This window comes from Macadamia integrifolia, unplaced genomic scaffold, assembly GCF_013358625.1.
Source record: "Macadamia integrifolia cultivar HAES 741 unplaced genomic scaffold, SCU_Mint_v3 scaffold_7A, whole genome shotgun sequence".
Taxonomy (NCBI): domain Eukaryota; kingdom Viridiplantae; phylum Streptophyta; class Magnoliopsida; order Proteales; family Proteaceae; genus Macadamia; species Macadamia integrifolia.
In genome coordinates, this window is record NW_024870674.1 from 96,042 (window position 1) to 118,601 (window position 22,560).

At 38.3% G+C, this 22,560-nt stretch overlaps 1 protein-coding gene across 2 annotated transcripts in view; it reads right to left on the reverse strand.

The window, feature by feature from the left end:
* The window catches only part of LOC122071766 (probable serine/threonine protein kinase IRE4), a 35,820-nt gene continuing 13,260 nt past the window's right edge, over window positions 1-22,560 (reverse strand). Inside the window, exons 7-18 of one of the 2 annotated variants that reach the window (XM_042636173.1) lie at window positions 22,448-22,540; window positions 22,050-22,190; window positions 21,884-21,976; window positions 21,322-21,529; window positions 21,159-21,244; window positions 18,216-18,304; window positions 14,066-14,117; window positions 13,883-13,939; window positions 9,469-9,615; window positions 1,006-1,080; window positions 311-408; window positions 1-73 (exon numbers count right to left, since the gene is read on the reverse strand). In XM_042636173.1, coding sequence (XP_042492107.1) covers window positions 313-408; window positions 1,006-1,080; window positions 9,469-9,615; window positions 13,883-13,939; window positions 14,066-14,117; window positions 18,216-18,304; window positions 21,159-21,244; window positions 21,322-21,529; window positions 21,884-21,976; window positions 22,050-22,190; window positions 22,448-22,540 — 1,137 coding nt within the window. In that variant the 3' untranslated portion in view covers window positions 1-73; window positions 311-312. Of the gene's footprint in view, window positions 74-103; window positions 409-1,005; window positions 1,081-9,468; window positions 9,616-13,882; window positions 13,940-14,065; window positions 14,118-18,215; window positions 18,305-21,158; window positions 21,245-21,321; window positions 21,530-21,883; window positions 21,977-22,049; window positions 22,191-22,447; window positions 22,541-22,560 lie in introns of those variants that run through there. The other variant, XM_042636172.1, reaches the window with a different exon arrangement.

Sequence of the window (22,560 nt, forward strand, 5' to 3'; positions counted from 1 at the left end):
GTTTTGGGTCATGGATCGAGCCAAGGATCACAACCTCGTCTACCCATCCTCTATATTGTCCTTTTCCTTCCGTCTTGCAATAGAAATATTATACTTAGAGGAGTGAATGCAAGGTCAGATCATGAAGAATATATATGCTTTCTAATTCATTAATACAAATGAAAAAGCAGGACCATTTTTTATCCCACTTGTAATTGCCCCCTTTATTGTTTAATATTTTCTATTGAAAAATTTTCTATTGAAAAATACAGTAATGGCTAAAAAGAGAAGATATACAAAGAACGACTTCTGCACTACAAAAGCAATTTACCATCAATTAGGACCTCTTGCAGGGGATGAGCATTTTGACGTGTCTTTTCCACTTTGTAGGAGCACATCATAATTTATTGATGCTAACTGCGACAAATTCTGCAAATACAAACTTTTCATCAGTAGTATTCAAAATTATGTTTCTTCTGGGTACAATAAAATATGGAGTGTATCTATACCAACCCTTCAAAATATTGCCCGACCCAATCCCCAGTCCCCACCCTGTCAAAAATCCATGGGGTTTGCAACTTTTCAAAGATATTGCAGGGCCCTAGGGTTTCATAAATACCACCAACCCTACCCTTACCAGGGTCATATAGTTCCCTAACCATTAGAGGAGCAGGGTGAGGCGAGACTCTTCAGCCTGCTCCATTTCCATCTGGAATTAGATCTGGAGCTACATCAGCTGCAACGTAAGCACATTATCTGTAGATCTATATTGGCAAGTAAGTGTTGGAAAGAAGCTGAATTGACAGTGTTCACAATAGTATATGCAGAAATCCCATATCTGAATCATCTTAATAACTTCAACATGCGTATCTTGGACTGAATTGATTGATCTACCATTACTCGAATATCATCATTTTAAGATCAACTAGACCAACTTTTGACTGCATAGGTGCCATCAAGCACAAAATTTATTAACTTAATCGTTTTTTTATCTCCCATTCCTTTTGAAGAGATGGAGAAGCTTACCTTGAAGGAGAAATTAATCAATGCAAAGTTTAGAGGGGATGTTTCAAACTCAGCGAGGTCACCACATTCATCTGTCTGTGAAGTAAAAGAAAGATTGTTAAATCTAGCAGAATGATATTTACTTCAGAATTGCTGGAACAGATATTTAAGTAACATTGCAAGATAATTGTTTATGATTATGCTAGCCATATTAAAACAAAAGTAATTCATGATGGACCACATCAAACTCGAAGTAATGAGTTTGAACAAAGTCCGAAAAAATGACAAACTAAATGCAACACTATTCAACCCAGCAGTTACTCGGTGGGTTGAACCAGCAACAAACCACCAGGTCGTAAAAACGAGTGTGTGAATGGGCCAGGTTTCAGAAATTTGGGTGGAAGAGATTTCTCCCACATTTCCATGTGACAGGAAGGTGTAGGTTATTGACAATGCCAAATGTCAACTTTCTTCCATTCATAATGCAATGTGATTCAGAATCCATAGTAATCCTCTTGTTCAAGTAAGAGTATGGTACAGAAATCTACAGTTGAGGGTGTTCTCTGGCTGCCCTTCCATGGCTGCGGCTGTGAAGGCCTTTCCTCCTGTTCCTTCTTGACGAGGAGGAAAGGGTGCTGTTGTTATTGCTTGTGGTTAGGTAGTGAATTTCGAGGATGCTGTTTACAGGGATTCAACAGAAGGTGGGGCTTTGTTGGAAGGCGGTGGTGGCCATTGTAACAGAACTTCAAGTGGAATTTCATGGACAGCACTGTTTTCGTCTTCCACATCAGTGAATGAAGAAGGATTTTGTACGATCAATGGCAACACCCAAGAGGGGGGTGAATTGGGGGACTACTTTTTCAAAATTTTCTCTAAAGATAATATCGGATGACAAAACCTTGCAAAATGTAACAAATGAATAAACAAGTAGAGCAAGAACAAATATATATATATATATATAGAGAGAGAGAGAGAGACAATAATACAAGCGATTTAGAGTGGTTTGGATCCAACTGAACCTACATCCACTACCTAGGTCACATATACCAAGGATTTCCACAATCCAAAGATCCTATTCCAAATGGCAGGAATCAAGCCTTACATGTTACACCAACTGAATCACGATCCCTTTGGATTGAGCACTCGGGTCACACAGACCAAGGATTTCCACCTAAGTCACACAAAACTAAGGATTTCCTTCACACAATAGAACACGTCCGTTCATAAGTACACGAAGTACAATAAGAGCTACACAAGCTCGAATAACAAGCATGCATCCCACTCAAGCCTGAAATTGCACCGATTAAGCTCAAACTGATTCTCTCTAGATCACAGCCCTTTCTCAAGATGATATTTTTATTCAGGTTCAAGTGTACTTAATGTTGTACACGTATTGTCCAGATCTCAAGTGACTCATCCTTCATATATGCAATAAACTAGTCGTTGGGGTCAGCAAACTAGTTGTTAAGAGTCGAACATGTTTATCCTAAAAAAAATAGGAAATATTAACTTCATTTTGATATCTTTTGAAATCATTTTGGTCTCCCAAGAATCAACTTTGTTTGCTAAGAAAGACTAGCTGTTGTACGCCCTCAATATCCGTGAAGACATTAAGGTTCCCACTCAGTTGGTTAGAGTCCAAGACGAGTCATAATGATGGTCATTAAGTTCAAAATCCACTACCATGGATCATAGTTTTTAAGGCGCTGGTAAGGCGACGCCTTAGTAACTCCTTGGCGCTGATGCGGTCTAAAGATGGTAAGGCGGTGCTCCGCCTTATGTGAAGTGGCACCTTTTGGGGGGTTTTTTTTTTGACATATTTTAAAATTACTTGATGAAGATTCCAAATATTGATTTTTTATTGGTAGGTGTATGGTTTTGTTAACACTTGAGATGTATGGGATCAGCTTTACTCCACCCAAAATAACCAAAACAAACAAAACAAAAACACGATTCACAAACAGGGTTTGGATTTTGTCAAGGGTTTTAAGAAAAGGGCTTTAAAAAGGAATCAAAGAACAAGGAAGAACCACTGATAGAGGTGACCATTTTGCTCTGGCAACGGTGAGCTTGCTTCGGCAACAATGAGCTTCATTCTTCTTTGACAGGAGTAGAAATATAGTGGATGACCTTAGGGCTTAGGCACTCATTTTGGCATCATAGAGGTAAGTATAATAAATACTTATATTTTTTGTCTTCTTTTCTTTATATTTATAATGTTGTTTCATAATTATGTATTTATATTATATGTTGATATGATTGATGATTGATGATTGATGATTGATGATTGAATATTGAATATTGAATATTGATGATTGATGATTGATGATTGATGATTGATGATTGAATATTGAATATTGAATATTGATGATTGATGATTGATGATTGATGAACTTAGTTTATTCACTTTATTGATTTGTTTTCTTGATGAATATTTTACATTGGTATGAATATGAACCTTTAATATTTATTTAACATCTGAGTAATAGGATTCAACTAGGATTTGAGCCAAATAGATTGGTTTTATAAAAAAATTACACAGGAACGCTTTAGTCAATAAGGCAACGCTTTATGCCCGCCTTATCGCTAAGGCGCTCTAAAAGACCCTCAAAAGCCTCCGTCGCCTTACCGCCTTAAAAACTATGCCATGGATTCTAAATGCTCTCAACACAAAAGTTTACATGATCTCCAAAGAAGTCCGTGGAACAAAGACTCCGAAACCTTGCTATCGGGTTTCACAGACACAGTCACGGAAGTTTGTCAAGAAGCCCACGGATACAAAACATTAAGCATGGTTGTCCTGTCCGAGATAACTAAGTCTGACTTTGATTTTTCTCCATAAGATTGGATTATGTCAATGATTGAAGCCCGTGAACAATTACTTAAGACATTTTTTCTCACTCAAACCTCCTAGTTTCCTGGGTCTCTTCATTTAGGTCTTTATATGACTTTTACTTGGGCCTTTTCATCTGATGGAAATCAAGATTAGGATTACAAAAATATAGAAATATAAACCAAATCCTATGTCTTAAAAGATTCTTCAGTCTTGATGTGGATTTCAATTCTTCAATCTTTCTCATCGCGGAAGTCTATTGACAACTGTCTTTTCTTCAGTCAACATATCATTTCTTCCATCAATTGTTCCACCTCAAAAACTTGGGTTTCATTATTCTCTTAGCACATAAACATACATGTTAGAATACCCAAACACACATCACATAAGTTTTTCATACAACACAATATATGGTTAGAACCTTCTAGGTTCAACAGATTTGAATTTAAGTTTGTTAATCTAACGTTCGTGAATGGTGTTGTTGTGGCTAGATCTTGCACAAGTCATAAGAAGTGAGATGGAATGATGGAAGAATACATTGGTCGGGACTGCATAGGTATGAGACCATCCTTTGTATTCACTAAAGAGGTTTTATTGAAAACAGCAGAACATTTTTTGTCAGGTGGACATTAATAAGCTTGACAATGGACTTTTTGTTTTCCAATTCCATGTTGATGAAGATAAAGCAAAGGTCTTTTTTTTTTTTTTTTGGGGGGGGGGGGGGGGGGAATGGTATGTTCAAAAATTCCACTGATCAACCCATGGAGTCCCAACTCCCAATTCGTCTCTGTCTAATATTGGTTTGTACTCTATTCCTGTGTGGGTTAGTTTATTTCCATTACTGATTGGTTGAAGCATTAAGTATTATTGGCAGTGTGATTGGGAAGCTGATCACTATTGATAAAAGAATGAAGACCAAAGAGAGATTAAAAGAATGAAGACCAAAGAGAGATTGTCTTTTTCTCGCTTGTGTATTGAAGTTTCTACTGATAGTGAGGTGCTCAATTCAATCCCAATTCACGATGAAGATGGTTTCGTATTTGCAAGAGATTATTGGAAGCCTCCAAGGTGTTCGAAATGTAAGGTTTTCGTCATTTGTTGAATCAGTGTCGTAACACAGGAGGACATGTGGATCGGAAGGAGTGGAGAGTATAATATCTAAATGTTGCAAGAGTTGCTAGTGGTTCATCCGATGTGGAAGGTACAGTAGTTCAACCTGTTAATATGGCTGGAACAAACCAAGTGCAGGAGTTGATACATCAATCGAGTAGCACACCTGCGAGTGGTGCTCAACAAGTCAAGGTGACGATGAGTTCTCAGCCAATTCTGGCAGCTGGAGTGGATGTGTTGAACCAACAGAGTGAAATTGAAATTTTGAATTCAAAAAGTTAAAAAAATGGAAGAATGTTTGGAAGATTGATAAATAGAAAGTGAATGTGCCCAATAAAGATAAGGGGAAATTGAAGACTGGTGGAAACCAGTTTACGGTTTTGCAGGGTGTATAGAAGAATTTGCTTCCTAATTCTGTGGGGTTAATTGGGGAAGTTAGAGAGAATGATAATAAGGAAGAAGGGTTGTTGGGAGAGCTAGCTGGCATTGAATTAGAAGATGTAGATGACAATAAGGAGCTGGGCTGGAGGAGAATTATAGGAATATCTTCTCAGTAGTAAAAGATATGGGATTGGGGAACATTGATGAGGCAGAATTTGAGGACGAGAAAATTACCACAAGAGACTTTTTCAGTGTCAAAAGGGAGGATATTTCAAACTTCAAATAATAAGAATAACCTAGAAGCAAGGTTCAAGAACTCGTCTCGTTTCGGTGTTTCAGTCAATCCAAAACTACCAACATACCGAAATTTCTTCAAAACAATGTATTTTTTCAAGGTTTTTCACTTGGCCATTTTGGGGGGCTAATGGCCGAAATGACTAAAATTAGCGAAATGACTGAAACAACTGAAATTTTGAAACAAAATGACTGAGATGACCAAAATTTCACCGAAATGACTAATATTGTCTTGTTTCATATGCAATTTGTATCGGTGAAAAAAAAAAAAAAAAGAACTGAAATATCCAAAATTTCGGCGAGACCGCCGATTTTTTAAACCATGTCAGAAGATAGCGGCCATATAAAAGATCTGAAGGACAAGGCTGAAGGGTGGACTGAAGATTTCTTGTTTTCTCATGATGAGAAGCTTAAGAAAAAGTACAACAAGAAGAAGCCTTCTCCTTTCACCAGCCCCTCCCTCCCATGAGCAGGATGAAACTCAGGAGTATTGTGATCCTGATAATGAGACTTCGGTGATTAATATGTTGGATCAACCAGTTGATGATGTGTCTCGTGCTGCAAATTTAGATGACAAGCCTATTCCGTGTGAGGCCAATTTAGAGTTTGATGAGGGAAAACCACTCCTTCATATTTCGGACTGGCACGTAGCCTCCTTAGTCTGTCCGTCTCTCAAATGGAAGATCTAGAGTCGAAGCATACTGAAGTGGTGATCCAACATGTTAACAATCTAGGGGAAATGCCAGAGTTGAAGCAAAAAAGAGGAGGAGCTTCATTAAGAAGACGATCAAGTCTGTGCATCATTAGGAGGAAGGTTTGCCTCTTATTTTCTCAGCCGATTGGAAAATCTGATGCCCCTTGGAAGATTGCAGTGTAAGCTCATATACTCCTTTTGGGATGATCCATTTTTCATTCTCCAGCAGTCCTAGGGTTGATGTTTTGTTCCTATTGCTTTTCTCTTTGTTTGTCCTTCTGGTGGATCTTTGCCTTGCAATTTTTTTCCCCGTTCTTTGGGTTTAAATATCTTTATTTATTCACACCCACCCACCCCCCCCCAAAAAAAAATGTTTATGGACAATGAGATAAATCAATTTTAGATGGAAGAGCAACAATCACCAAGATAGAAAAATCAATATAGTTTCACTGCATCCATTGATAAATCGAATCTTGTAACGAAAGTTGGGATCTGGTCAAGGACTGAATTTCTTGAACTGGACTCAAGGGAAAAAAAAAATGATTACTTAAGAGAATATGAATTCAAACTGTCATGATTTGAGAAATTACAAAGATTTGGAAAATAATGACTGAAAACAGAGAAGATTTGAGGGACTAGATAGACCAACTCAAATGGAAAAAAAATTCACCTGGATAAGGGATTCACATGGACCAAAAGTAATAGGAAACAAAACAGACACTCACATATGTAAACAGTAGCAGCAATATAACTTAATTCAACCAACTGAATTTCAAAGGCAGAGATCTTCCTGGATGATCCACCTAGGAAGGCCTTCATGGATTGGATGGATGGGACTGAAATTTTGTGCACAAGTAGACCCGAGGTCCCATGCTCACACATTAAGTTTCAAGCCAGATAGAATTGGCTTAGTGACAAAATAAAGTTTTGAAAATCCAGTGGAAAAAAAAAGGAATGAAAATGATTGAAAAGATATGGACGTCTGAAAATTCGAGGAAAAGGCCTAAACATTGGAGGATTTATGTTTCACTTTGAGTCTGAAATTAAACATGTGGCTAAATCCATTCCATTCCCCAAATATCAAAAGGTCATAATTGTCACATCACCCCCTCCATGTCCCTTCCGTCCGACCAGTTCAGTAAAAACTATTGCCAGTTTTCTCATAAATTCATAACATACTGATGCAGGGCGATCAGATCGGGTGGACCTGATTAGCCTGAAGTAATTGGCCCACTAAAGAAATGGAAGAGATCTCGATCTGACAGTTAGACATGGGCCAGATCTGATTTCAGATTTTTTTTTTTTTTTTTTTTGGTGGGGGTTCAACAGGAGGGCCATACAGTCCAACGGAATTTATTGAAAGAGAGAAGTTCAGTTCCCGGTTGACAGAAAAGCAGGATTTACAACAAAATCTGGTGGAGTAACCCACCAAACAGAGGACAACGTCAAAATAGAGGCCCCTTGAGCTAGAGTATGGGCAATAACATTCAAAGACTTAGGAACAAACAAAAATACAGCACAAGAGAAAGAACAACAAAGAGACAGAATGTCCTCAGCAATTACACAAGAAGCCAAATTTAAGGAAAACATGGATTCATTCAAGAATGAAACTAAAGATTTGGAATCAGACTGTGAGATGCTCAAGCCGTAAACTGCGAGCCAACAGCAGGCCATCACAATCGGCCGCAGTCTCCATAGATGCTACAGAGAAGCTCCAGCCATGTTTGCATTTAGCACCAACAAATCGACCCTTATGATCTGATTTCAGATTTAACTTGGTCAGATTTTGATAAAATGGTTGATATGGCTAGATCTGGATGTAGATCTAATCATTCAGAATAATAAAAGATTTTAATATCTGAAATTCCAGATTTACTATAAAAAATAACCAATCATAACATCAATGGATGGATTGATGGCAGTGAAAGTAAGGAAAAAGAGGGGAAATAGGAGAGGTAATATCGTGAGAGGGAAGAGATAAAAATCTCCCTAAATATGGGATATGAAATCAATAAACAAATAGAATAGAGAGAAGAGAAAGGGAGAAAACTTCCAAACGTGGGAAATAAGAAAGAGAAAAATTATTAGAGGAGAGAATTAATGAGAGAGAGAAACCATGGGTGGGTGCTAAGGAGAGAAATATTTTACCAAGATAAGAGAGAGCATAAAACCAGCAAGACACTCGATTTAAAAACATATCCATTCAACCACAAATCGTAGGAGGGGGTGGTTATATATTCGTAACAAACGTTCCTAAATTGACTCCCATAAGGACTCCTTAGTACTCTCTTATTCTAAATAAACAATCAAAATTGATAAAACTCTTTCTAGCTTAAAATAACTAACAATAGGACTCCGCCCTTTGTTTTCTTTGTTGGCTAAGGCCTCTTCCCCCCCCCCCCTCTTTTCCCCTTGTATATTCTTCTTCTCTCGGTAATGAATTATTTATTCATCCAAAAAATACTAACAATAGGACTCTTGTCTAGCTAAAGATAAACTTCAACTCTAAACATGGGACCAACAATAAAAATAATATTTTTTCATGCAACCCCTTAAACCCCCACTTTTAGGCTTTATGATTGAGCTTATCACAATAAGAAAACCCAAAAAAACTAAGTCCCCACCTAAACCTATACTAAAACCTGGCCCAAATTTATAACAGGCTTGCATTACATAACATCTAATTAACCAGGCCTATATTAAGCTAACAAATATCAGTTTTTTTAGAGTTAGTACTTAGCAGACATCACAGTCTAACTAGGAATCTTAAGTTGACTAATCTGATCTCCAATTCCTATTTTGGCTATAGAAAAATAAAATAAATACATACAAAAGTAACACCAAGTTAGTGTGGACCATTTAAACATATCATTATGTTTTATAAACCAGACCATTAAAACAAAAAAATAATAAAAAAAAAAAACGAAGCCCATTAATACTAACCCATACAACCATTCAACCAAAATTATTTTGTTCTTCTCATTTTCACTAGAGAAATCCTCTTGTGAGGAGGAATTTGGATTTATTGTAACTACTTGATCTGCATCATGCAACCTATTATGTAACCCATTGCAGGAAATTTTTTTCAGCACCAATTAAATTTAAGAGAGATAATCCCCAATATGTTGTTTAACCATGTTAAGAAGTTGGTTCTTACATAAAATGTACTCACCTCAACTCCAGTATCTGAGTGAGAATCAGTTGAATTAGACGAATCGCTGCAGTTTTGGTCCTCTTGTATCACATTAGAAATCTGAGAAAATCTTGACATAAAATAGCTTGTGTCATCTGCACCCTCGGGGTTTGGTAAAAAAGCAGCCTGAGGGGAAAAAACAAAAAAAGAAAGTCGGGCATTAGGTGACAAGAAAATTGGAAATTTTTTTTAAGACTTTTTTTTTTTCTTCTTCTTCTTTCTACAGAAGAATCAAACTGAAAGAAAATATGTAATAAGAAAGAATGAACCCGCAAAAAATATGCACCAATGATTTCCAAAAAAATAATCTTCAACTACACTATGTTAGCTATGATTTTCTAAATCTTTTGGGAATGTAGATGCAAAGTCTCAACCAAAACATTAAGTGTGCTACGATGAACTGGAAGGATTGCAAGACATAAGGAAAACTATCGTGCTGACATTTCCTCTATCTAGGTGAATCTTTTCTGTCAAAGCAGGAGTCATTAGCTGAGTTTTTACTACCTCATTTAATGTTCTTTCAGGCCTGCCCCCTTCTCCTTCAAAGCCTTCAATTTGGACCAAATTACTCACAGCCATTTGTACAGTCATTGGTCTATGTTGCAAATGACCATACCATCTCAATTGACCTTCTCTCATCTTTCCATGGAGAGTACCCACTAAGTTCAAATACATATCTTCATTTTTTAATTTAGATCAAATTACTCAGCCTTTTGTTGTATCATAATTATACAGCTAGGATATAAAGTTGAGGTACATTTCATACTGTACATATTTCAACAGTTTAAAGGATAGAATCCTTTAAAAACATTTGATCCAAAATTGTCAATTAGGAAATGTATCAAAAGTAAATAATTCTTACTGAAATTTTTGTGGCTCATTTATTCCCTATTGAAAGCTTCAGTTCATGAAATCAAATTATACCCAAATTATTCCTTTCCTGTTTCAAAGTTGACAACCCTGATCAGGATTGGTTGGGACCGATCTGATTGGTAGTGGATTAATTGTTTGAATGTGTCAATTGGCTGATTCACCCTGGATCAGATCAGTGTCACTCAGGAATGATCCAAAATCTACTCAATCACTTTTTTTTTTTTTTTTGGGTGAAAAAAAGTTCATTACCAAAGAAAGAACAGAGAGCCCCCCAAAAAAGGGGGGGGAGGGGGAACAAGGGGGCCCCCTATTAGGGGCAAGAGAACAAAAAACAACCAAACAAGAAAACAAAGCACACCCCAACTTGGGAAGAGGGGGCAGGGGGAAGGAGCAAGAAGGCAGAGTGGCCCCAAGAGACAACAATTTGATTGTTCCTTGGGGAGAAGCTACATCTGGAGGAAAACAAAAAACACTTCACATTTGAAATCAAAGACTATGGAATCCCAAGTCTGCAAGACCATTTCTTGAGGTGCTCCATCCAAATATGTGAGACTGCCGCTCCAAAACAAGCTTACCCACCACATCACATATAAACTTGTCAGAAAAGGTCCCAACTCCATTCCCTTTGAAAGGATAAAATCCTTCTTCTCCTAGGCCAACGTTTAGCTAGAAGGTCAGACCAAATCGAAGAGGAAAAAGGACAAGCGAAGAAGAGGTGACAAGCGTCCTCAGAGGCATTCCAGTAAAGACAACAAGCTGGGGAGACTGGGATCTTCCAATGGATAAGAAAGCATTGCATTGGAAGGATAGAGAAGGCCCGTGATGTAGATAAGTCACTTAGGCTTATTTTATTGCAAATAAGCCTTGGTTTGTGTTATATATGTGTTGGGCCTTTGATCTCATGGGTTTTCTTTGAAATGGACCACTTTAATGGGCCTAAAATATGGGTAGAAGATAGAAAAACGGGATTTAATTCATTAATTTAGTTAGTTGCTATTTAATTCAATAAAGGCCCATTAGGCCATTGGTCGGTTGTAAAGTCCTATATGGACTATTAGTTAGTTAGTTCTACTCCATGTTGGAGTCATAAAGTCAAGTCCTAGTCCTATTTTGAATTCCTAGTTGTACTAGGAGTGTCTAGTCCTATTGGGAAACTAGCTCCTAGTTGTAGTAGGAATGTCTAGTCCTATTGGGAAACTAGCTCCTAAGTAGTTTGATTGCTATTCTGCCCTCTACAAATAGAGGAGCCTATGTACTCATAATGGGAGATTTGAATAAATGAATTATTGAGTGATTACTCTTTAGCTAAAAAAACTGTTATTGAGAGGTGAGATGCCTAAACCTTTGAGGGGTGTGATACCAAAACCTGAGGGGTGAGATACCCATTCCTTTATTCTCTTTCACCCTTCTTAACCCTCCATCGATTCTTCTTTTTCTATTTTTATTTTTTGTTTATTGTTATTAGAAGTTCAAACCTGTTAAAGCATACAAAATCAGAATTAGCCAGCCAAAGAGTTCTTGTTCTTGAAGCCAATCGACCCTCATTGCTACCCAAGTTTGAGATCTGATCTACAGATCCTTTGGAGGACTGGTTCTATACTCTAAGAAGATCAATCGATCATCTCTTGAAGGTTATCTGAAGAAGACAAGTTGATGTTCCTGCAGAATTCTTCACATTCTCTCTCTTAGGTCTGAAAATCAAGAAAGTGCGTAACTCCATAACCAGCCGTCAGAAGCCCTTCATATTTGGGGGTTTTTGTGTCCTCCCTAGGGACTATCTCCACCCAAAAGTACAGCTCAATCGGACTCCCACAGACCTGGCCGCACCTTTCTCTCTCCAGCTCTATAGAAGGTCTTTCTCTCTCCTATCGAGTTGGGTTTTGGGCTGGTTTTGCTCCTATATGGGTATTGTATCATTGGGGGTTTATTTGATGGTATTATTTCTTTGTTTCTTGCTCCTATTCGTATTGTTTGGGATTATAAACTGCGGAGTTAGTTACTTGTAATCTACTTGTAATCTACTCCTGCATTAGCCAGACAAAGAAGCAGTGACTGGGATCCTTAATCTACTCTCAATCCTTAATCCTCAAGATCGTTGGCATTGTAAGCTAGGATAATAATCCTGGCCAGGATTCCACTGGATCCCAGGTGGGCGCATCTGGAATCCTGGATTTGAATCCTAGGATTCATATACAGAAAACGGTCCAGGTCCAGGTCCAGGATAAGGTCTTAACCCCTTTCCAGATCCTGCTCTGATCTATAGCTGGAATTTCAATCCCATGAATCTACACTAAATATAAATAAAGATTGTGCCTCCCCCCACCCCACCCAAAAATGAAAAAACACAATATACGGAAGTGATATGATGCAATATTACTGTATGGATTTCGATAGCGTCCAAATGAATTTTTCAATCACAAGGACTGAGATTCATATATATATATATATATATATATATAGCATATAGCATATCGTACAACAAAACTATCCTACATCAGGAATCTTGTATCCTGGAAACAGGATCCAGGATTACATACCAAACAGCTTACATGATTATATTGTTGCAATATGCTGATGTGTGAAGTATGGTCTTCACATTCATTTCTTATGTTACCTGGACACTGAAAAATAGAACCAAAACAACATCTGACAAGTGCGGAAACTGATAGTTAGGCCATTTCTATCCTCCACAATATGTAATTTTCACTTATTAAGGAGCAGTTTTTTAAAGGGGGGAGGTCTTGAAGATATTACAAAGAGTGCTGCACAATCTACAATAATAACTACCCTTATAATATATATAATAATGCAAATTGCACAAGCAGATATAAAATACTTTGATCTCTTTGATAACATATATAGAATGGTTTACAATGTAATATGCATTTAATATTATAAAATATAAAAATTTGTATAACCCAGAGTCCTATTATTAATTGGGATTCACTGAGTCGGACACCTTGTTCCATGCTGGATTAGCACATCTGCACCCATATCCATGCACCATACCTCAACTCTGTCACACTCAATTCCACTGATGCCGGGTTTCTTAATTTCCAACATTCTGTCCAAAAGCATGACTGCTCTTGTGTGATAATACAAATGATAACCGTCATCCTTTCCCCGTAATAACTAATTATCATGAATATCTAGCATCGTAAGACAGATTTCTGAGCTGATTTAATAATATTTCTGCTTCCGTATAAAATGATGATCCACCTTAACGAAATCACTGTTGAGCCAGAAAACTAGGCTCATATACCTACTTCAGATCCATTCTGAGATTGAAATGATAACAAAAGTTCTTAACGAAATCACTGTTGGCCAGAAAACTAGGCTCATATACCTACTTCAGATCCATTCTGAGATTGAAATGATAACAAAAGTTATATTTTACAGTGCAACAATGACCCAGTAGTTGATTAAAGGGAGCTGCCACTGGAGGGCTTGAATTCAAGATTTTCTGATTTTCCACAAAACAAGTATACCGTATAAAAGCATTACTAGTGCACGTCCCTACCTTCTGTAAGGCAACGGTGTCCCAACTGATTCCCTTGAAGAATGGATGTACTTTTACCTGTAACAAAATCCAAAGAGTGAATGAAATCTGCAGCATATTATTCATTTTCTTTCAAGACTACAGGGTGCAGTGGTGAGACAAGTATGTTGGTGACCACCGGATACACAGATGGTGGAAGATGACCTCTGGGGCTCCATTTGCTCCTAGGCGTTGATCTGGGTTGTGAGTAAGAAACCTGCAAGGATAAAATGTTCAAGAGTAAAATAAATGACACTATATACTGAAGATGCATTGTGTAGGATATCAAAATCAAGAGAAACTGAAGGAACATGGTGGGAGATTCAAAGGATAATCTACCATCAACTTACAAGTGTGATTCATAAATATAAAATTGAACCTACGGAGGGATTGATTCTAGTTGTGTCTATTATCAAATACCAAAAAATATATGGATACATGAAGGTTAGGAAGTAGAGGGTGGACCTTGGTGCAACAGTAAGGTTGCTCCATTGCGACCAAGTGGTCATGGGTTTGAGTCAGGAAACAGCATCTCCGCGAAGCAGTGGTAAGGCTGCGTACATTATGACCCTCCCTAGACCCCGCACTGGCGAGATCCTTGTGTACGTCCTTTTTTTTACATGAAGGTTAGGAAGTATCAAACCATAAACCTCAAACCCAAGTGCCCAACCCAAATGCAATCTATTGGCACCCCATCCCTTTTTTTCAAGTTCACAAATCAATCATAGCGTTGACACCAATATTAATGAAAATATGCAGGAAGTGAACAATATCAAGTCACTGAATTTTCATGTCCATTCATAATCCAACCCCATTCTCCCTTCTTCTGGTCACCATCTTTCACTTCTAATATGTGTTATTACTTATTACTGAACAAGACTCTCCCTGTATTCTTGCAAACAAGGTCTCAAGTGTTGGTATCAGGCAGCGTATCAGGAATGTGGATCCAAGAAACATATCAGAGAGACACTAAGAGGCACTGGATACGCTTAAGATACGCATTTATGGAAGCAAAAGCAGTGTTTTTAAGCATAAACAAAAATAATGATAACGCATCCCTAAAGCATGTTGCTGTAAGTAAAGAGGATTCAAAAGTTTCTTCCTCTTGTCCCCCCTCATCCAGAAATTGTCACATTGTTGCTTCCTGGGAGCTCCCAAGCTCGGTAATCAGGAATCTTGTTTCCCCCTAAGGGTTTTGCTTTCTTTTTTTCCCTCCCCCCCCTTTTTTTGGGGCTGTATATTTCCCGTCTCTTTGGTAATGAATTATTTATTCACCCAGAAAAAAATTATTCTGCAGCAATTTTTTTATTTTTCAAATTATCTTTTTTTTTATTATTATTTTTGTGAAAAATTAAATTATCAATGGCAAGTACAATAACAAATTTATAGGTAAAAAGTATTAAAAAGAAAAAAAAAAACACATAAGTGGGCGAGTCTGTGGCGCAATAGTTAAGTTGCATAATTGAAACATGTTGGCCACAGGTTTGAAACTTGGAAACAGCCTCTCCTGCGAAGCAGGGGGTAAGGCTTCGTACATTTTCCCCTCCCAAACCTTGCAGTAGAGGGAGCCTCATGCACTGGGTTGCTCTTTTAAAAAAAAAAATCATATGAACATGTTATTAATTATTTGGGTAAAGGTTTCCAACACGGTCTACTTAGGAAACTTTACTTAAAAGTCTTCAACATGGCAAATCAGATGGGGCCCAATTTTTGTGGACAGATAAACTCATAGGCTCCCCTTTCTCACATGTCAAGTTCTAGCCCAATCAGAGTTTACCATGTGACAAAATAGAGCTTGAAAATCCAGGACCATGGGCGACCGCATAGTGCTGGTCGGGCATTCGTGGGTGTACCATAGACATATGCCAATACATGGAAGCGTGTTTGATTGAATTAGGCTTTGAAATTTGACATGTTGATAATCTGGACCATGACCTCTCTATCCAACAATCGGAATTACCATATCACTTGTCCACGTGCCTTAAAATGGTGGAATGATGGACCGTTGAGGTAATTATTTTATGGGAGAGGGATAGGTATGATAGCGGGATATTAGCCATAGGATTTGTTCATCCTAAATATAACCGTTGGATGAAAAGAAAGACTCCAACTTTCAATCCGCCAGTGCTACTCTCTACTCTCTCTCTTTAACTAAGAACTTTTTTTGTAATTTCATTATCTTCTCTCCCTTTCCCTTCCTCCCGTCTCCAGTTCCCCTCTCCCACTCTGCAACCTGACCCTCCTCTCCAAAACCTTGACTTCCCCTACATCCACCTTCAAAGACTCCAACTTTCAATCCACCACTGCAACTCTCTCTCTCTCTCTCTCTCTCTCTCTCTCTAACTAAGAACTTTTTTCGTAATTTCATCATCTTCTCTCCCTTTCCCTTCCTCCCGTCTCCGGTTCCCCTCTCCCACTCTGCAACCTGTGCCTCCTCTCCAAAACCTTTACCGCCTCTACCTCCACCTTCAATTTCTCTATCTTTTATCTTTGCCTCCACCCCACTCCCAATTGTCTGGGATTTAAAATTCTGCTAACTTCTTTTCAACCAACTCTTTAGCATCCAAGATCCAGAAATTCAGAATTTTTGAACTCCGTTCTGATGATCGCATGGTTTTAGAAAAACAGGTTTTGGTAATTGGCAACAAAAGGAAGCTGAATTTCAAAATCCAACTGTGGTGAAGTGGGGAACAGAGAGGGAGGGGTGGACAGGATGCCAGAAGTTGCAAGGGGAGGGAGTCCAGGGTGTAGTCGGAATGCTGGAGTGGACTGTATTATAGTGATAGGAGGAGAGAGAGAGAGAGAGAGAGAGAAGGGAGACACTGGAATCGGAGGAAACATACCGTGATGTGAGGAGGGATAAGGAAGAACCTTCTAGTTAACAAGGGAATGTGAGGGGGAGAGAGCCAGAGCCGGAGCCGGAGCCGGAGCCAAAGCCAGAGCCGGAGCAGGAGCAGGAGCAGGAGCAAGAGCAGGAGCTGAAGCCGGAGGTAGAGGAGGGCAAGGGAGCTAGCGCCAGAGATAAAGACGGAGATGAAGAAGAAGGGAAGGAGATGGGAGGATGGGAGGGAAAGGAGATGGGAGGAGTTGCAAGCGAGTTTTATAGATACGTGCACGCTATACTTAATCAATGGCATAGATCTAATTTATCTAATCTAAAGGCCAATAAACACTAGCATTCCTAATTCCAATGTAACCCGCTAGCATTCCCACCCTTTTCCCTTATTTTATATTATGGAACTAATTTTGCAACTAAATTCCTTTGGGTCCTTATTTTAATAAGGAATGTATCAGTGGTAAGTACCTTAGGAATGTGGCATTAAAATGCTTTAATAAAGTAAAGGATTAGCATGCAAATGAGAGAAATTTAAAGGACAAAACAGAAAAACAGGCTAATATCCCTGATAATTCCATCACAAAGAGCCAAAAATTCCCAAGTCTTCGTGAGACAAGGTGCTACACCGCACGATGTCGACATGCAGAGGTGACCAGGTATGTTCAGCTTCATTCTTCCTCCTTCCTCTCTGCCTCCTGTCCTCTTCTTCTTCTACATCCACCTCCTCCCTTCTTCCTTCTTTTTGTCATCATCCTTCTTCCTTTGCCTCCTATTCCATCTTTTCCTTCTTCCTTGCCTCCTGTTCCTTCTTCTCCTTCTTCCTCCGCCCCCTATTCCTTCTACTCCCTTCTGCTCTTACTCTGCAGCTCCTCTGTGGCAGTGGAGGCAGCTCTCTCTCTCTCTCTCTCTCTCTCTTCTTATTTTCTGTTGTTTTCATTTCCCAACTCGGGGAAATTTGTATCTTATTTCATTTTCATAAGCATCCAGATATAAAACAATTTTATCGATGATAAGAGCTCTTATCACCTCTTTTTATTTTGGATTGCTTCTTGGAGCGTAAGGGTGGAAGAGGAGGAGGCTTGGTTGGATGGCCCAGCTTCAGGGGAACCAGCATGAGGATTTTCCATCAATAATATTAGCTGCGACAATACCATTTCATCCCAATGGATGAGTGCCTTACATGCGCTACACACCAAAAAAACCATCCCTCCTGAGCAGCCCGTAAATTTTAAGTGCCTAAATGCAATGGTTATGTATTGACCCATAGGGCTAGATACATAGGCCATTATATTTTCACACAAGGTATCATATCGGCATTGTCTCCAATTGCCAGAACTAGATACGTCAAACTGATACAATCTATACGCATCAATACTTATTTCCATGTTATAACATTGGCAACCCAAATTCTTATATGACAAGCTAGGCAAACATTTAGAAACACAAGTCTGAAAAATTACCACTGCTGTTGTAACTGACCTGTTAATCAAGTCTTGGGCCTCAAATGACATATCACTAGGAACAGAAGGCCAAGGGATTTTCCCGTTTAGGATGTTCTCAAAAATTATCTGCACAACCAAGAAACAGTGGAAAGGTTAATAAAGCATCCAGTCCCTCATTCTGTCCAACAAAAGGATACATACAGAAACATCAGTCCATATTCCACAATGGTACATCATTGGAAGAAATCCTGGAATATAAATAAAATAAAGCTGCCTAACAAAGAAATAGCAAAAACTCGACATTTTGACTTAACCTATTCCACAACATCAGTTAATGGTTGGTATCATAGTTTTGAGGCCGGACAGGATGTCAAACTGAAAAAGGCTGTGGGTCCCCCTTTTTTCAGTTTTTTAAGCTGTTCTGATCAAACCTGAGAAAAAATCGGCAAAACTGCAAACTGAAAAATATGGTGGTTCTGTTTTTCCAGTTTGACTGCTGGTTTGATTCGGTTTAAAAACTATGATTAGTACAATGACCAGAGTATGGCGCATGGATCCTTGCCCTCCAAACAGATCTATTCAAGGTCATACTTGAGACAAGACCTAAGCTATACATGTATTTCCTCACTATTTTGCCTATGGTCATTTTTGGCCTAACCCTAGCTCTTTTAGTCCTTCAATCTGAATCAGATCACTCCTCTATACTGGTGCATCCCAAGGCCTTCGTTGAACATGGACATGCCACCTCAGACTTTCTCGGAGCTTATCGCATATCTGGACAACTCCCAAATCGGCTCTAATACGGTCATTCCTTACTTTATCCTTCTTAGTTTTGCCACACATCTATCTCAATATCCTCATTTCTGCTACACATAGTTTATCTATATCACGCTTTTTAACCGCCTAACATTCTGCCCCATATATTTTCCTTCCGACCGGACACACCTCTCCACTTCATCCATTCCAATTTAGTTTTCTATGAAACATCATCCTTTATATCACCTTCTTTATTTATGGTTGACCCTAGATAACAAAAAAAGTCACTTTGCGGTATCTCTCTCCCCTCAATCTTCACCACTTTGTTATCCGTCTTAGTGTAACTAAAGTTACACACACCATATACTCCACCTCCGTTCTACTTATCTTAAAATCTCTTAATCCAAGGTTGATCTCCATAACTCCAACCTAGGGCCAATCCCTGCTTTTGTATAATACACCAAAACAGTATCATTAGCAAAAATTATACACCACGGAACTTCATCTTGGATTTATATCCACATACTTACTCAACGCCCTTCTCTTGATCTCTTCGCTAGTACATGCCAGATTAATTCTCTAGGGACTCTGTCATAGGCTTTTTCTAGGTCACTAAAGACCATATGGAGATCCTTCTTACAAACTCTAAATCTTCCCATAAGCCTCCTTAGTAAGTAAATAGCTTATGCCATGGATTTACCTGACATAAAAAGAAATTCGTTCTCTGGATAGTAGTCTCACTTCTCACGTGGGCTTCAATGACCTTCTCTAATAGTTTCGTAGTGTGACTCATTAGTTTTATGCCTATATAGTTATTGTAGCACTGAACGTCACCCTTTGTGTTTGTAGATCGGAAATACAGTGCTTCTCCTCCATTCATCTGGTATTTTCTTTGTGCTCATAATCTTGTTAAATAGTTTGGTTAGTTATGATATACCCACATAATCTTAAGCTCTTCCACACTTCTATTAGAACCTTATCTAGGCTTGGCGTCTTGCTTACTTTCATCTTTCTTAAGGCTTCTTTAACTTCAGACACCCTAACCTTTCAAATATATCTATGGTGTGTGGTATCTGTAGAAACGCAACCCTAAAACGATGCAGAAGATAATGGAAAACAGAACAAACAATGCACACGAATTTTACGAGGTTCGGCAATGTTGCCTACGTCCCCGGTGAGATGAGATCCTGCTTCACTATCAATAGAGAATAGGGTTACAGCGCTCATCCTCACACCTCTCAGTATTGCTTGCATTACAGAGAAAGAAACCCTCGCTACAAATATATAGCGAAAAAAAACCCTAATCGTCCTGCCTGTCGAGGTGCTGCACCAGTACTCCCTGGATTAAACTACGACGGAATACAAGACATCGTACACCAACAGTATCATGATGAATAATGCAATCTTCTGAGCCATTGTTGCTCAAAATGTCTCCATTTAGAAGGCTATAAAAATATTTCTTCCATCTCTTCATAATGTCATCATCCCTTACTAGAAGTCTAACATCATCACTTTTAATACATCTAACACAGTCAAAATCTCTACTATTTCGTTCCCTCATTTTAGTTATCTTATAGATAACCTTTTCTCCTTTTTTCCTAGATAGTTACAGAGGTCTTCATACTTCTTTGCGCTCACTTTCCCCGCAATCTTCCTAGCTTCATTTTTGGCAGACTTATACCATTTTAGACCTTCTAGCTTTTTTTGGATGAATAGAAAATTCATTACCAAGGGAAAGAAAGAGGGGGGGGGGGGAGAGAGAGAGAACATCAACACTAATGCTGTGATTTTGTAGACAATAAACCCATATTGATCAGCATATTATGAGTATGGGCCTCTGTGAGAGTGATTTAGGTCAGAACATTGTCCCCCTTCATTTCCTTGTTGAATTTGATGAGGGTCCATTTCCACATCAAGATTTTAGTGAAAAGGTCTTCTTTTACTTTTCCTATTATTATGTTGTCCTGGACTACTTGTCCTCAACCATCAGATAATAAAACCCATCAGAAATTATTCATTTTATAGCTCTTAATGCTTCAAGCATAAGTGAGAACTTAGAAAATCCAAAAAACATTTTTTTGGCAGAGACACTCCTGTACCTATAATTTTTTGTTTTTCCCCAGAGGGGGTGTAAGGACATGTGAGCATAATATCTGAAAAATATAAGGAAAAGAAACTATGAAATCTAAATGAAAAAAGGACCATTCAAATTTGTCAATAGTACCTCAGGACGCTCAGCATTGAAAGGTGGAATTCCTGTTATAAGCTCAAATAGAATAATTCCCACTGACCACCAGTCTGCAGCATAACCTGCAGGAATGCCCAGGTAGGTAACTTCATCTGTCCAGTATACTCGGAAAAGACTGGAATGCAGATTTTGTCCAAACCATGCTCAGTTCCAAGAAGAATTTCTGGAGCCAAATAATCAGGTGTGCCAACAGCTGACTTCCAATTTCTCTCCTCTGTTTGGTTAGCATGTTCGAATGAAGTATGCAGGTCATTGCTATTGAATAAGATTGTCCCATTTGTCCCAGATCCAGACAAATCAGCTGTGCTATTCATAAGGCCAATCTTTGATAGTCCAAAGTCTGTAAGCTGGTAAGATAAAACACAATCAGGGTATATCAATGTCATAGGTTTGTGAATGTAAATCAATGTTCACACCCACTACATAAAAAGCTGGACAGGAATAAGTACTAAGAACTCGCACCAAAAGAAAAAACGATGCTTCATCCTACTGATTTTAATTGTCTTAAGATCTAACATGCCTAATAAAGGTATATGTCTGATCAAGACCAGTTTATATTATCAAAAAGTAAGTCATGAAGAAGGAAGAAAATAAAAGGTGAAATTGTTCTAGAACATACAACAAAACATTAGCATTATTTAAGGAATTATTGATTGCAAGTTAAATGAAAATCCAGCATGTTCATGGTTTGTATGGTAGACCTTGATGTGCCCATCATGCGCAATCAATATATTGTCTGGCTTCAAATCACGATGCACGATTCCCAGAGAATGTAGATACTCTAGAGCAAGAACCTATATAAAGGATAATTATTATAAGGCTAATAACAAAATGAGCATACTGCCTTGATAAAAGTTCTGAACGTACCAGTTCAGCTATATATATGCGTGCTACATGTTCCTCCAAGCAGCCAACATTTCTTAGCAAGGAGTACAGATCACCTCCATTGAGGTACTCCATAACCAGATAGAGGTTGTCGCTGCAGGTGAATGAATAGAAAAACCGGACCTAGAGAATCAATGTTAAAAAATTATTAACTGTTTACCATGTTAATCTATATAGACAAACCTGACCATCTTCCTCCAAAAAGAACATTTTAGGATGGAAAGCCAATGGACCCAACATCAGGAAGCACAATAGCACATGGACAGCTAATGTCATGCAAAATACCTCCAAGTTCTTCAGCAAAAAAAAAAATTGTTTTGACATTTCTAGGAGGTGCTAATACATAAGAAATGGAGGGCAAACAAAAATTTGAGAATTACCACAAAGGGGTTCCGAACTGTGATTAATATGTTACGCTCTGCTAAAATTCTCTCGATGTCATTTTTCCGTAACATATCCAATTTCTTGAGTACCTGCACACATTAACCTATTT